The 17703-nt window shown below is 28.6% G+C and overlaps 1 protein-coding gene across 2 annotated transcripts in view; it reads left to right on the plus strand.

The window, feature by feature from the left end:
• The window catches only part of l(3)05822 (SH3 domain-containing lethal (3) 05822), a 60306-nt gene that overhangs the window by 12583 nt on the left and 30020 nt on the right, over positions 1-17703 (plus strand). For both annotated transcript variants that reach the window (XM_075370717.1, XM_075370718.1), the window contains exon 3: positions 9312-9429. In XM_075370717.1, the coding sequence (XP_075226832.1) occupies positions 9312-9429 (118 nt within the window). The remainder of the gene's footprint in view (positions 1-9311; positions 9430-17703) is intronic.

The following is a 17703-nucleotide window of genomic DNA, read 5'->3' on the forward strand; positions in this document are numbered from 1 at the left end:
AAGATTCTATTCGTACTCTACAGCAGTAGCATTGCAATACTGTATATGGTTGTAATATTATTTTAGTGGGTACTAATAGATGTTTGGGCTAATTTGTTGCATTATACTGTTTAACCATACATTTTTTGTGGTTGTGTCACATGTAAAGGAATTAATAGCATAGTTTTAACATTATTATTGCTAAAACTGTCAATGTACTAATTTGTCAGTGATATATTACTCACAAGTTACTATCTTATTCAGCTAAATTTGGTAGATAGTGTGGTGGTACTGTATATTTCTATTTCATTTATGATTTTAAGTATATATATCTATATATATATATTTATTTATTCAAAACATATATAATACCAAATATGTCTTTTTAATCGTACATATTTTGTGTTTTTGGTGCATTTATTTTTTGATTGTTGAGGATGATTTTTATTTTACCTTTTACATATAAAAAATGTGTGTTCATATATTCAGATAGTACTTATCTTTTGAACAGAATTATCTTAAATCATCTGTTTTTTTTTTCTAAGTTTTATAATTCATTATTACTTTAGTTAATTTGTTGATTTTTAGTCTTTGTATTATGGAATAGAAGTGTAAACTTCAATTTTTGTTTTCATTTGAATGATTTCTATTTTTAATATCAGTTTCAATTACATATTTAGCACAACATACATCATTGTAATTTTTTAAATACATGATGGAATTTAGTAATTCTTTTATAATTGTAAGATATTTGTTTAGATTTGAAGAAATATAATGTTTCTGATAACTGCAGTGTATATTTTTTTAGAATGTAAGGAGTATTTATAGTTGAATTTGTTATTATAAACAACAAGAAGCGTTTTAAAATGTTGCAATAAAAATCTCATGTTCAGTATCAACATTTTAATGATTTTATACTTAATATTTTTTAAATTACTAACTCATTGTTCATAATAAAAGTGTGTCACAGATACAGATTGTATAAAGTAACAGTTGACTGTTATAAGATAATTGATTAATTATAGATAAAATCATTAATAACAATTGTATTTATATAAATCTTATCTTAAATGAATAGTTAATTATAGTCATTAAACATTAAGTTATTTCTTCTTTAGTTTTGAAATAATTTAGATTATCTTATTTTTTAATATATATATTACTATGATAATTTTGTTACTTAACATTTGTTCTTCCGTTAAGAGTTAACTTGCTTTTTATTTTTTGTCATCATTTAGTTGATTACTTTGATGCTATTCTCTATTCATTTCTGGTGTGTGATAAAGTGCCATTCTTTTAACCCCACCATATTTTTTATACATTCCAATTTTTGTCTTCCCTTACAATTTTTATCTTCTATTTAACCCTTTCTCATGAAATTAACTAAACCTCGGTATTTTAATACATATTTCCAGGCATCTCTAATTCATAGATTTCTATATTTGAAATTACCAGACTTATTTTTTTTGTCCATTCTTTCTAATATTACTTCTTAAATGAAAAAGCTCTCTCATCTACAGTATATTGTGTTCCCACTATTTTAATATTTAATTCTTCTCTATTCTTCATTTCATCACGTCTTGATACTTTTTTATCTCTTTCAGACTGAAGTTCTGTCCTAACAATTAATCAATAATCAGATTGATTTATTCTAACTTGCCTTTGATTTCTGCCAAAAGAACAATATCATCAGCAAATCTTAATCTCTTTATTTTCTCTCCTTGGATAGTTATTCTGATCTCAAACTTTTTTCTTCTGTTCCTTTATTACTTAACTTGTTTGCAATTTCAAAAACAAAGGTAGTAAACTACATCTTGTTTCAGTCTTTTCTGAATTAGAGCTTGATTTTATTCATATTCTATTCTTGTAACTACTACCTGCTTCTTGAACTGTTCATAAAAATCTTTTCTTGTATTTAAATTATTTTTTTTTTAAATTATAAATACTTTATTTCATTATATATAATCAGATGTTTTCTCCAGATCGTATAAGCAATGGACATTATTCTTTTTAAGCCGTCATTCTAAAATCAGTTTAAGGGCCAGTGTGGCCTTTCTTGCAACATTGTTCTTTCAGAATCCAAGGTCTACATCTAGTGTACCTTCTCTTTGTCTATAGATTATTATAGTAAGTATTTTGATGCAGGAGATGTTTAACTGATCATGTAATAGTTCTTTCATATATGAGAGAATCCTGCTTTCTTTTTGGTATCATAACAATTATACTTTTTAAAATTGATGCCTTTCCTCAATCATGAATTCATAAGTCGTGAGTCATTTCCTGAGTCATGAATCTTCTATACTGTGCCTAAAGCTTATTTGGTCCTTCTCCCAGACAGACTAGTAATTTAGATGATTTATCAGAATTCCTACTATTTTATTATTTTTTAAATCTTACAGTGTTATATCAAATTCAGATCATAGTGTAGAATCTCTTCTAAAATCAACAATTTCTCCCCAATTTCTTTCTCTAACACGTGAAATAGATAGCAGGTTTTCCCCCTGAATAATCTTTCTGTGTATTTCTGCTACCTGTTAGCTTCTTCTCTGTTACAAAGGTTTTCCATTCATACCTCTGACATGGCTTCTTTTCCCCTCAAGGTTTTTTCTTAATTTTTTATTTATTATATATCTACCTTTCCAGTAATCATATTTTTCTCTACCTCATATCTCTCCTTCAAGCAGTCTTCCTTTGATATTTTACACTTCCTATTAATTTCATTTCTGCTGTGATCATATTTCATGTTTTTTATACCATTTATTACAGCATACTTCTTATTATTATCCACAGTTTTCTACTTATTAACACTTTTCAACTTATTTTTCCATATCCTGCCATAATTATCTCAATTTTTAAATTTAGTGTCTTTTTAACCAAATTATCTGCTATACTAACTTTTAGACCTGACTTTTGATATATCGGGTTTTAATTATACATCATTCTCTTTTAGCCTATCTGTATCTTATTTTCCTCTTTTTCCTAATTTTTACTTTAATTTTTTTTAAATTACAACCTGAATTTTGTCATTATTAAATTTTTGTCAAAGTCAATACCTGTTGATGGATACTTTTTGCAGTCCATAATTTGGTTCTAAAATTTCTGCTTAACCATTATATAATTTACTTATTGTCCAGTACTTTTGACCATGTACTTTCTCAAATGAATTTTAAATATTGTGTTCACAATAACTAGTTACACTTAGTAAAAATTTTAAAATCCTTTTTCATTTCCCTTTCATTTCTTGATGTAGGCTGTAATCTCCATAATCTCCAACTACTTTCTTCTTATCTTCTTCCATTGTTGCATTGTAGTCTTCTATTATTGTTGAATTACCATCTCTTTAACAAATTTGGTTATGTATTTTTTCAAGTATTTTTTCCACACCTCATACACAAAGGTTGGCATATAAATCTACTCTTTCTTTAGTAGGCTTTGGTTTTCAATCAATCCTATTTAAAATAATCATTTCACTGTTTCTTGTAATAATACATGTTACACCTATTTTTTGTTTTATTATTAATGTCCTAGTTTAGCAGTTCCATATTTGTGTGTGTGTGTGTGTGTGTGCGTATATATGCACATATGTATGTGTGGGGGGTGTTGATTTTGTGTTAACTAACCTATAGCTCATTAATAATAATCTTAGTTTATCTTTCCATTTCACCTCACCATTTCATTTCATTTCATCTTGGTATCTATAAGATTGTTTGCAAATCCCAAGTCTACATTACTGCATTATATACATTATGATTTGAATATTAAATTACAAAATTATTAATCTGTATATAAATAGTATTTACGTCAGTGTAAATAATGTATAAATAAATGAATATAATTTTTCTTACATGCAGAATTTTGAATCTTTTTATAATTTCTTTTAACATTTTAAATATGAAGAATTTTAATTATTATTTATTGATTATTGCTTTTTAACAAAAATAAATTGGTTATAACAATAAAAGCATTAAAGACTGAATATTGATAGATTTAAACTGAAGATATATGTTATGTTTTTACAAATTTTATATGATAATATCAATGAATGGAATTTTTTTATGTGTATTGACATTTTAAGGGAACAAATTTAAATAATTTACAATTTTACAGTTTGTTTTACTAGATTTTATTTTTTTTTTCTACAGAAATGAAGAACATGCATATTATTTGTTTAATATTAATATTTCATTAATATATTATTATTATCAATTTCCATATCCCACGCAAAAGCTTCAATCTTATGTTATGATATCAAGCAAAAAAATAAATATGTAGGAGGTCAAAGTGCTGTTGTCATACTTGAAATTTCTTGCTGTCTTGTCTCATCTTTGTAAAATATAGTTTTAAAAAATTTGTATAGCATTCATTATTTTTGAAGAATATTTATATAAGCACAATATTAAAATATGTATGTAATTAATATTTGATTTATAACTTTAGTTTTAAATTTTAATCAGGTTTAATTTATTTAAAAAAAATAGCTTGGGTAAACTGATTATATAGCAAAATTGAAACATATGTATGATTTAAATATTTAATTTTATAATATGAATATCTGCTAATAATGGCTTAAAAAACTAAAAGAAATTTTACATTAAATATTAAAGCAGAATAATTTTAATGCAAAAAGAGTAGCTATACTTTGCCTTATAGAAATGTATCTAACAAGTGTGCAAATTAATTTTCACACTTAGATGTTTAATATAAAGTAAATTTCTTTAGGGAAAAAATCATACCTATTAAATTCTGAATATCTTGTAATTAATACATGTTCTTTTGTTCTTAGTCACTTCATGTACACAATTTATCATCAAATTCAATAAATTTAATTCACAGTTTTTTTGATTTCATATCATGAAACCATACTGATATTGCTATAATGAGGTTAATATTTGTGGTCCAATTCATTTCTTTGAGTCTTTTTTGACTATTGTCCAAAGATTTTCAATTGGGTTTAAGTCTGTGGTGTTGCCTGGTCACAGGAGCATTTTAATAATTCATTCTTGAAAAAATTTCCATTTTTTTAACAGTGGCATGGCAACAGATCTTGTTGGAATACTCTGTTGCCTTGTGGGAATTTTTTTGAAGTTGTCACCATCCTTTCCTTCACAATTTTGATATATCCATTACTTTTCCACATATCATCTACTTCTCTTTTTCTGTTTAGCCTCTGGAACTACCGTAAGGTATTACTTCAGAGGATGAATGAGGATATGTATGAATGTAAATGAAGTGTAGTCTTGTACAGTCTCAGGTCAACTACTCCTGAGATGTGGTTAATACTGGAAGTATTAACACATACCATCTACTGGAAGTAATGAACAAGGGCCTTCAAATGTGATATAACCCCAAATAATTTTTTCTGTGAACTGGTTATTGGATATGAACCAATGATGTATTTTCATCTGATGCTTTTCTAATGTATGGAACCCTTTGCCCCTGAACATAAAAATGTGATTCATCAGAAAACATAACATTTTTCCAGTCTTCTTTGTCCCAGTTAGCATGTATTTACACACACAGAGCCTTTTTTTTCCAATTGTTGGTGTTAAAAGCTGCTTTTTAATTGCTCGAAATAGTTTTCTGTCCAGCTGCAAGAAGTCGGCATCTAACAGTTGTCACGTGTAAATCTGTTCCACTGGCTGCTAATTCTTAATTTAAGTCCACAGCAGATAATTTTGGACCAAGTTTATTTTTTCTCGCTAATAACCAATAGTGTGTTGGAGTTTTTTATGATCACATTTGCATTTCCTTTGAGGTGAAAAGAACCAGTTTCTTTAAATTGTTTTAAACAGCTTTCATTGTTCCTAGTCCAACAAAATAAAATGAAATAAACTTTCATAAAATACTATTATATAACATGTGTCCCTGTGTTCAGATTGATTTGCATGCTACTATATACTACTTTTATAAAAGTTGTCAGATTATTTTTGTTTATTTGTCTTTTTAAGCTAAGATTTTTGTTTTCTGTGTAATCGAAAGGTGTATATATTACAGGAATAAATTGCAATTCTTTTTCAGTTTTTAATCTATAAAAACAGCAGTTAGTGGCAAACTAATAACAAAATTTTCTGAGATAAAAGAGTTCTATTGCTATCTTATAAAAATAGAAAATTTGGCTTACAATTTACTTTTGAATATTTATTTTACCATTTATTACCAAAATGAAATGTACAAGTACATTATTTATATTATGTTAGTATGCAACCTTAAATAAGTCGCAAATCACCCCAGTGATGATAAGGAAATTTTTTTATTTTATTAAAATGGTCTGTTGGGGTTAAGCAGAAACAAAATTCAATCTTTGGCAATCCTAAGTTGGCAAAGGTCCTTGAGTAACCACATTTTTGAAAGAAACATTGATACTTGCAATTATATTCATAAGGAAAGGTTAACTCTCATATCTCTGCCTATTTATGTTCTTGCAGCTGAAACATTCAAACTAAAATTTGAAATTGATAAAACTGTTTTAAATAAAAGTATTTACCCTGTGCAGAAAAATTTTACTAAAAAAAATTAAATTGACTGCAGTGTCAAATGTTAACCTGCATATTATGAAAGTGCAGTATGTTATTCAGTTACTTGAAAATTCAAGGCTACCAGAATCAAAAATGTATTTGAGATTGCTTCCAAAAATTTTCTGTTATATATTTATTTTACCAAAAGTTGTGCAAGTTATAAAAGTTTTAAGTTGTTTTTACTTCAAAGTAGTGTCATTTGCCAACAATTATAAAGCTTTTGGAAACATTCCTGGAACCTATTCATAGAAACTGTTTTATCAGATAGGCAAATGACATTGTTAGGGTCCTTGTATCACTTTTTAGTCCTGTGAATACTAGAGAAATAAATAAAAATTTTATCAGGAAGATATGATTGATATTCCAGAGAAGTTGCATTACACCTTGACCACAATGGATCATAATGAAATGAACTGACCAATGAAACAAACATTTTGTTGGACTGTGATGTTCTCAATGTACAGAGAGAGATCCCAAAAGTTGTGCACATCAAAATTGAAGTGTCTATAAATAGTAGTATACTATTTATTTATATAGTATTTATCTATTTATTTATCTTTTTTGTCTATTCTTTTTTATTAATTATTTATTTTTGTAATAAGCTTAAATGCCGATCTCCGTGACATAGTGATAGCATCTATTCTCATTTGGAAAGTTCTGTGTGTGAACCTGATTTAGACCTGATCAGATCGCAAAATGCCAAAGTTGATCAAGTTTGGCATTTTTGTATGTTACAAAATTTATCCTTAATCCAATAGCCATAATATTTAAAAATATTATGGCTATTGTAGTTGGGAATCAGCTTGTAATTTGGAATGATAATAAGTAAATAAAGAAGAATTTGTGATAAAAGTTAAACAGTCAAATTTTTCATATAAATAAAACCCTTTTTATTATAATCTTTCATACAGAATATTTATTTATATAAAATACTTCTGTGAATTATAATCTTGGGAAAATCTCAGAGTACTTTTTTAATCATTTGAGAAAGAACACAAGTTTAATATTTAAAATTTGTTTAGTAATATTTATTATTATTTTAAACTGTATCTATACCACCACTGACTAAGTTAAAAGTTCCTGTAATGTTGTTATAATAACTAATTAATAAACATTTCATATTATTTAATTAGTTTTGCGATTCAACTTTAAATACAATATTTGTGGATGGTTTTGTTGTGAAGCTAGATACTAAATTTTGTATCCAATTGTAATTTATTTAATGATAGTTCTGTGACCTAAAATTATTTATGGATGTCATGAAAATAATTTATTACTGTTGATGAAAATAAAAATTTATTACTGTGTACTATTTGTATATAGTATACTTAACAGATGATTATAAATTATTATAGAGATTGAACGATGCAAATTTGAACTAATCATTAACATAAATAAAGAAAATTTAGAAGATAAAAATACTCGTACAGTATTAATTTCTTTACAATTCGTAATTTTTCTTGAGTTAGGTTTTATACACTCAATGATCTGGAGTGTTTAATAACATTATCTGTCAGACACTGTTACCTTTCATTGGGTGTTAGGAAAAATGAGTATAAAATGGAAAAACATATTTATAAAATGCAAATTTTTAATAATATTGTAATAGACTTTTTTTAAGTTTTGTAACAAACTTGTTTATTTAAAAAATGTGATAAAAGTGTAAGTTTGTAACTTACTTCATACAAGTACGTAACTAAATATTACCTATCAGTAATATTGTGACAGATGCTTTTATTTCAGATATTTTATCCATGATTTTTGATCTGAAATACGTAACATGAAGTGTAATCCTAGATCTCATTTCACCTTAACTGTTTAGTTTTTATTTGAAATTTCAGTTCAGAATGCTGATACACATATGGTACAGTTAACAGAAATTTACAGTTTATTATTTCTGCCCAGAGGTATTTAATTTTTCATCCTAGTATAACTATTAGTTGTTCACAGTTAATTGAGTATTCCACTTACCTTTTGGATAATTTAAAGTGAACTTTTAGAACCTTTTAGAACTGAGAAATTGGTGGAATAAAGTAACCTACCTACCATAAACCATAAACCTACCTATTAGAGCAGTATCTACTGTTCCTTCATTGCCTTTATCATTCCTATTTTACAGCTTCCTCCAGTGTTTTTTTCTACATTTTTCCATCTGCTTTGGAATCCCAAATTTCTCACCTTTTATTCTTAGAACATGTTGTAGCCACATTAGCATTGCAAACCTATTTTCTGGATGAGCAGCCTACTGTTAATAGCAACTGCTATACTGATTTTGACATTGAGTTTTATTTTTGGCCCATTTAGGTAACCATTTTTAAGGTACTGAATTTCTTATTGTTCACTTGTCCTATTTAAAGATTCTTTTTTTTTACTATTATCTGATAATAAACTAAATTCTTGATTCTAATAATTAACAATATTTTTTTAACCTATTATTCCTTAAAATTAAAATTGGTTTGTGATTTTAGCTTTTTGTGTTTATATTTATTCCTTCATCCAATATAGGATAATAAGAAGACTTTTATTTAAAAAATCCAATATTTATCATTTTTTGTTAGTTCCCAAAGGTGAGAACTAAAATGCTTATTTTAGAATGTGTTAAATACTTAAAATCATAGGAGTGCAGGGCTAACTAAGATATTTTAAGTTAGTAATATTTAATCATTTGCAAGCTTTATATATTTATTACTGCATATTACATTACATACAGAAGAAAACTTTCTTTTTTTCAGAAAATGTTCTATTTTTATTTTCCTTAGCTGTCATTTATAAAACGTTTAATACATATTGATTTTCTTCTCTCTTATATGGTTTCAGTGATCCCTTTGAAGACCAAAAATATGCCAGATTAGATTCAACACTTGGAGAAAAGAAAAAACCTCCACCTCGGCCACCTCCCCCAAAGCTACAACCCAAAGCAGTTAATAGGAAACAAGTAAGTTATGCAATAATGTAAACATGGATTTTTTTATAATTGTTAAATGTAATTTTAATTGTTATGTAGTACTCTAAATTAATATGTAATTGAATGAGGATAACAATGACGTGCATTTTATTTAACAATTATAAAAATATATAGAAGAAATAGATGGTACTTGACTTCAATGTTGCCAATTGTTCAGTTTGTCTTCAATATTGCTTAGGCCTTATGTGTTGTAATAATTATTAATTTTATCCATAATATTAATTTTAAAAACTGCCATGCATATTGTGTAATGCAAATTATTATTATCTGTCTTCTACATATATTTGTTTATTTGTGTGTGCATGTGCATGTGTGAGTGAAAGAGAGAGAAAGAAAGTTTTTATGTATATATATTTTTTATTGCATTTAATTTTTAATTATTATGAAATTATTAGTTCCAAATTGATACATATTTAACTCTGAAATTATTTAGTAAAAGTATTTGACCTTGTCAATCCGTTTATAATTTAGAAAATAAACGCTTATCACAGGTGTGCCACCATTACCAGTGGACTAAGTTTTAACAGTAAGAAAATCCTAAAATGATATTTAAAGATACAAATTATCCAGCAAAAATTATATTGTATTTAGATATATTTTTTTTACATAAGTTCTTTTAATGGTTGTTTCAGTCCCCCAACATAATTTCTGTCAGATAACTCTTGAAATCTGGAAGAGATTCTATTTATATCTTACATTTTGTTTCTTGTAGCTGAACATAATAAATCTGTGTACTTTAAAATAGAAATCATCTGTCCCAATTCAGGGGCATCATTCTTGGACAGTTTATTCATTTTTAATGAAGTTTTATTCAGTACCACTTTTTTCATTTTTTAAAGAATTTTACCTTTTACATTTCCCTACTTACGTGAGAAAACTTTGCCATTTGAAATACGTATTATAATTTGCAGAATATAAGCATCATTCAGTAACTAAAGATATAAATAGCTGTGAAGGCAAAGCAGTTGGTAAGAGGGTTATGATACTCTTCCAGAACAGTAAGTTCCTAATCTTGTTCAGCTGTTTGAGAAAAATTGTTTTGTTTATACCTCAAAATTTCATTGTGCGATGGTGAGTCCTATTGAAGTTGGTTAATTAGTTAACGAGTTAACATTTACTCTTGCATAACCAAACAATATGGACAAAGTTTTATGAACCACAGAAATTTTTACAAGTGGGTTGAAAAGTTTTAAGGTGGTTGAACTTCAATGACTGACAAGCACCATTCTGGATATCCAGTTGAAGTTTCATCTTCAACAATTGAAACTCACATAGACTCTCTCACTGTAGAAGACTTATGGATTGCGGTTAAGATTGCAGCTGAAAAGTTACAAGTAATTGTAAGTACATAACATCATCATCCAGAAGCAAGTAAACCAAGTGCAAGATAGGTTCCAAGAGAGTCGACATATCACCATAAGGAGACAAGAATTTGCATATACACAGAACTGAATAGTATCATTAGAAAGGTGATGTATTATTGCACAGTATTCTACCTTATAGACTTTTTTTTCGTTTTCGGTTGGAAACACCCCCAAGGCAACCAGTCCAGCAATTAAGCATCACTCCACTCAGTCACCTCAGGGTGTCGGTGACAGTCTGCCCTCCCTGTCTAGCCCCCTGTAGGAGTTTCCCACAGGGTTCTCCCTGGCATCATCAGGACACGCCGACTTCCTCTTCTGGATAGCCAGCCTATCCATCAACTGGAGAACTACTCATCCCATCCCTAACTTATGAAGCCCCAGGTACGCGCTGTGCACATCTCGTGCTTACTCCACGTCACCTGTCCCCTCACACCTTGAGGGTCCCCCCATACCATCATCAGGTAGCTCTGACCCCCTACTCATGCATGTGGGTAGACCAGAACATCCTAGGCATGGGGGTCACCTTCGCAGCCTAGATGTTGCAACGCTTCGCCCCAGGCTTCAGTATTAGTAACAGATGCATTTCATGAAGGGCGGTGAGTGCAAGCCCGGCTCCCAGTCCAATGTCTTCCCTGCCCACAATCAAGGCATTTCATAGGTTCTGCACGATCCGCCACCTTGTGGCCTCGCCCTCCGCAATTGTAGCACAGGTTCGATCTATCAGGTCCCTTGCAGGCTGCTGCTGTATGGCCAAAACTCCAGCACCGGAAGGCCTTCACCTCATTCACCTCCTCTTGCTACAGCTCAATTTTACACGAATGCCTACTTTACTATTTTACTTTGATGCTGTCTTTGGTGGCAAACTGGTGTCTCTTTTGTATAGCTGCACTGTGGTTTTCTTGGTGTCCTTGTGGGCCGGCCTGAGGGGCTAGACATGAACTGGGACCTTGTGCCCCTTCCTTCTTATTGCAGCCGTGATTTCCTCTGAGGTGGCATCCAGATCTAATCCTGTAACATGGTACACCACCATGCAAGAGTCCCTCCTGTTCTCAGTACTACTGCATTTTTCACTATGGAACTGAGCCTTAGTATCATGACTTCTTTCTTTGTTGAGGATTCTTTGATCCTAATGTCCATCATGTCAGTTCTACCCTTTCAAACCGACACAGTGTCTTCAGTCATGTCCTCACTTAGCCTGATTCTTATTTGCTTGAGTAGTTCAGCATAGCCAAGCCCCTCCTTTCATACCAGCACCATCTTAAGAAGCGGGTCCCCATGGTGCGCCCATCTTGCCTTGTTTAACTCCAACCAGGTGCAGAAGCCATTGTTCCTCAGGTGATTCCTTCCTCCTGGCCCAATACTCCAAAATTTTACTGACCTTGCTGCCTAGTTCATCGTTGGGAGCTGCCGGTAGAAGTTTGTGTCCCCCTGTCTGTGTGATTTTGGTAAGGGCTTGTACAAGTTGTTTCACCATCTCTGGATCTTCCTCCTCCACCACAACGGTGAACACTTAATTGGTCCATGTCCTCATCTTCAGAATAGTATATTTCAGTGTTTCTGGTATCCTTAAGTATCATGCCACTTGGAACGCGACCAAGGGGTGAAAACCCTGGTTGGAAAAGGTAAACAATTTGTAGTAACGCATGTAGGATGTGAAAATGGATTTTTAAATGGTGTGTATTCCAGATCTTCCCAAGAGTATCACAATAAAATGAATGGTGACAATTTTATGCAAAGGTTTAAAAAAAATTGTCGAAAATTGTTGCAGAAGGATCTGTCATTGTAAACGGATAATGCACAGTACCATTGTTGGAAAACTGAAAAATTTTCAAATACTTCAACCTAAAAATTGGAGATTGCCAAATGGTTAAAATTACGTACACTGAGGACATGTTTAAAGTAGAACTTTTCAAAATAGTAAAATCAGTTAAACAAAAATATATTCATTATCAAGTAGATGAAATCACAAAATCAAAAAATTGTGTCTTGTTACGTATGTGTTCCTCTATACTATTCCATTTTTAACCAGTAGAATTGATATGGGCACAAGTCAAAGACTTATTGGGATTAATAATAGCATTAAATTAAGATGTAAAACATTTATTGATAGAAGGTGTTAATAGAGTAGATGCAAATACTTGGAAAAATTGCATTGTACATGTAATTAAAGAAGAAAAACCGCATGAGAAGCGTGCAGAGAGCTTGTGTGAAAATATTTTTGAAGATGAAGACATAAATAAATTTGGGAAACGATGACAATAGTTCAACAGACAGTAGCTATCAGGTTTTGAAGAAATGCATTGAGATAACAAATATTTTTTCTGTTTTACTTGATGAGATTTTAATATAATGGTAACATATTTTCTTAAAATTTGTGTATTAAGGTAAATGTATAATTTTTTCATAATTTTCTAATTTTTTTATTACAAGTTATTTTTACTTCATTTTTATGTTAAAAGTAAAGAGCACTGTTTTTTCCAGATGGATTGTGCTAAATTAAATTAAATTAGAATCATTGTACTGATGTGTTTTGGTGCTGCACGCTTTCATGAGACAGATTATTGATCATGAAAATCATTGTGTTATGTTTGTTTATGTTTATCACTACATCGTATTATTTATCACAGATTAGTGTGATTTTTAACACTTTCTATTCACTTTTCAAACAATTATTGATGTTATGATTACTGCATACATCATGTAAAAGATAGTTTGAAAATGTGTCGTCTTTAACGATTATATACTGAATTGTTTTAAAATTATAGTTTTCAGATTTATTGGAAAGTTTTGTTATGACATTACATTTATTAAATTAATATTAAAAGATAAAAATATTCATTATTTATTAATGTCATAATTAATTGTTTTTTTTTTTAGTTTTTTTTTTGTACATGGTCTTGATATGTGTATTTCTTTACTGATATTTCATCAATTTTATTTAATATAAACAATTTGTGTTTATATTCAATGACATGTATTCATGGGCTATATTATTATTATTACTATTTTTTTTTCCATAACATTGATGAATACATTTTTTATAACTATTCATATTTATGTGCTTGAATGGGTCTGTTACTTATTTTATTATAGATAACTAACAACCCACCTACATATGGTATTCTTATCATGAGTAGCTGCTAGATTATTATTAAACTTTATTTTGTGTGTACGTATATATGTTTTGATAGTGAGGACCTTGAATGATTTAATGACCTTAAAGCATTATCATTCAATATCATTTAGTTAAAATATTGTTTAATATATACACACATATAATCATTTTGTTCATAAATAATGCAGTGATATGTATAAATCAAACTATTAATTAATAAATAATCTAGGAAGTTGCATCTTATCAGCAGAATATAATTTAATTATAAAAATTATAATTTACTTACATCTCAATATATTTATTTTTCTTTTATAAATAAATATGACATCTCTAAAATTGTGTAGTTAATTTTTGAATGTTTTAAACAGAGGGAATGAATGCATGTTGAAGTTTCATTTATGAATGTATGAATAGAAAATTAAGGTCTTAAATTTTTTTTAGAATAGAATAAAATTGTGGTTCCTTAAATAATTTAAACAAAAAATGAAGACAGGTCTACAAGCGTTTAGGTCCTAAAATTTGAATAGTTTTTTACAGTGTGTGTAGTTTTTTGAAGGGTATTATCTGAGTATGTGTGATGTAAATGTTCACACACAAAAATTTTTAAATATATTGATATTTTTCTACAACTGTACTATTTTACAGTTTTTTTGGAACTTGTAGATTGTCATGTAATATAATACCATTCAGTCACAATTAGTATTTTTTATAAAGTGTCTGCTTAAATTGAGTAAGTGGCTTTTAATAGACATTGTATTAACTGCAGTTTTCATTTATTCTATCACATGTACGATGTCTGTTTAAAAATGTTACCAAACTTCAACAATTCTGTATATTTAGAGCTTATGTGGGCGCTGTTTGTCTTATCTTCACTGATGTAGTCTCCATCCTGTATTGATTCACTTATTAACAGTTTTGTTGGAAATTGTCTTTAATGTCATTTGTGAATTTCTTTTATTTTGTAAATCATGTCAAACCTTCAGCATTTAAAATTGATTTGAGTTTGAGTTTAGGAAGAAAAAAGACTGCAATGGACATGTCAGGAGAGTGCAGAGGGTGTAAAATACAGTGATGCTGGTTTTTTGCCCTAAACTCACCAATTAACAATAATGAATACACGACTACATTGTTGTGGAGACTGTTTTTCCCCCTAAATTTTGGGCTTCTTCCTGACATGACAACTGTTTTTTTACCTAAATTTTGAGCTTCTTCCTGACATATAAATACATTTTTTAAAACTTAATGGTATTACATGACAGTTTGTCTTTCAGGAAAATTTTTATAGCAGATGAAACTTTTACTGTCAAAAAAACATTCAACATGATATAAAACAAATAATTTGATTGAATTGTTTGGTATTTTTTTTGTCTTGGAAAACTTTCCGCAATGTATTCTAAAGACTGAACTTGACATCGTAGCTGTAACCATATTTCTTCACTTGTTACAATATTGTTTAAAAATGTTTTGTTATCATTAGCACAATTATGACTCCTGGTAGACTACAATACCATGGTTTTGCTATTGTGATATCAAGTGGTGTGCAAACTTGGCTATGATTTGGTGTACCCTAAGTTTTTTTAAATTAAAATATAGATTGATCAATTAAAATATTATACTTTTCAGTCAGTTTCCACACAGTCAAAACTATGATTACAACATTGACTTTTATGACATGAGAGGTGACTATTTATGCCAACATCCTTCCTAAGGATGGATCAGAGTATGTTTTACTAGTTTCACACAAATTTCATGTTAATTTGTTGCTGCTCATTCAAATCACCCATTGTAAAAATAAATACAAGAAGTTATTATTACAAGAAGTAATTTTACGGTTTGCAAACTATGCAATAAAAAAAGAAACAAAATTAGATATGATATACCTTATTTCACTTTATGTAGTGTTTACCAGTAGTGCATGTTTCTAAAATTTCCTCTTGATATGCAGTTCAAAACGTGCAGTTAAGTTACCCAGTGTGCAACTTGGCCCAAGATTTGGATCATTGTAAAACTGGGTGGAAGGAGGTCAGTTTGTACAGCCAGCCCCATCAAACCATAATATATAACAAAAATGCACTGTATAGGTCTTGACATTTTTAGTTTAGATCAAGTGTAAGGCAAAGGGGTGGATAGTGAAAAACGGGGAAGTCTACTCACAAAGAAACCTATAAATGAGATTAAACAGATCCATTCAAAGGGATGATCTATTCCTTTCCAGGCCTACAACTGCTCCAAAAATTTGCTATCTTTTCCAATACAGAGACATTTCTGTCCGATGAGTTTCTCTAATTAAAATATATGGAGCAATAAATTATTTTTCTCTTAGACATGAAAGAGCCACTTAGAAACAGGCTAAAACTTCATAAAGAAATCATTATGAATCTCACCATTCCCAGAATTGTTTGCTTTGTGGTTTTTTATGAATGATCTGTAAATTGTTCACCAGAGAGTAGTGACTCTGTTGCTGTAGTCACTATTGTTAATATCTTAAATTTAAAAAGTTAAATAATTTATGAGAGGTATTACTGAAAAGAAGATTCATGAAGGAAATGATGTAACATAATTTTATTAAATATTTCATATGCTAATTTTAAGAAGGAAAGATGTGTTTTATCTACTAAGATTTTTCAGAGTGAAATTGGAACATGGAATTTGTATTCTGGTTTTTGTCACTTCAGAATTTTTTTTTAGGTTGTATCTAGTTAGTTTTAATATATTGATTTATAGTTAAGAAAAAAACATTTGTCGTATGCATTTACTGCATGCACTCAAGCATGCATATGGCAAACAAACTGTTACATGGCAGCTGTTAATCTATATATTCACTGTTGTGTAAATAATAAATAATAAATCATTAACCATTATATTTAGTACTTGAAATAAAATTAAAATCATATTTTATTGTACTTGAGAGTAGTATCATTAGAAAACGTTTTAATTATAATTTTGAAAATTAATATTGAGTATAAATATACTGTTATTTTGTTTTTCATTTAAACCATTTGGTTATTATTTATTTTAAGTGCAAAAAGATGTAAATTTTTAAAATAAAATTAATATTAGAATTTTAAAAATGATGAGTTTTTTAACTTTAGTATACATACTTATCTATTAACTCTTAATAGATTAATTTTAAGTTATTTTATTCATTAATTAATCCTGAATTGAAATTATCACTTTCACTCTCTAACATGTCATTTTTAATACTCTATTCAGACAAAATGTATTTGACGATAGATATTATAAAACATGCAATAAATAATTACAAACAGATTTACAGTAAGAAGTAAACAGTAAAGCGTGTTTCTATATTGTGATCATTAGTACATCATCTTATAATATTTTCATAAACAGGTTAACCAAATTATTTTATAAACTATTTTAAAAAATTAAAAAAGAAATTATAACTTACATTTAAGTAAAGATTATGATAATGATAACAAAGGCTGTTAAATAATCATTTAAGTTGCATTTCAAGTTAATTGTTACATAAATAATAATAATAATTCTTTATTCCGTAATACATATACAAAAAAGAATGTTTTTACAATATACAGTAACATATAACTATGATAACTGAAAAATATAAAATTAACATTAATAAACTAATTTACAAAATTTCTCTTAAGTTAATTAAAATCACAATATCCTTAATTTTGTTTTTAATTACTACTACATTTAAACTGATTTAATTAATTAAATGTAGCTTTAAATGAATTTTTATTAACAAATTTTAATTCTTAAAAATTAACATTAAATTCTTGGATT

This window comes from Lycorma delicatula, chromosome 7 (genome assembly GCF_047948215.1).
Source record: "Lycorma delicatula isolate Av1 chromosome 7, ASM4794821v1, whole genome shotgun sequence".
Lineage (NCBI taxonomy): Eukaryota > Metazoa > Arthropoda > Insecta > Hemiptera > Fulgoridae > Lycorma > Lycorma delicatula.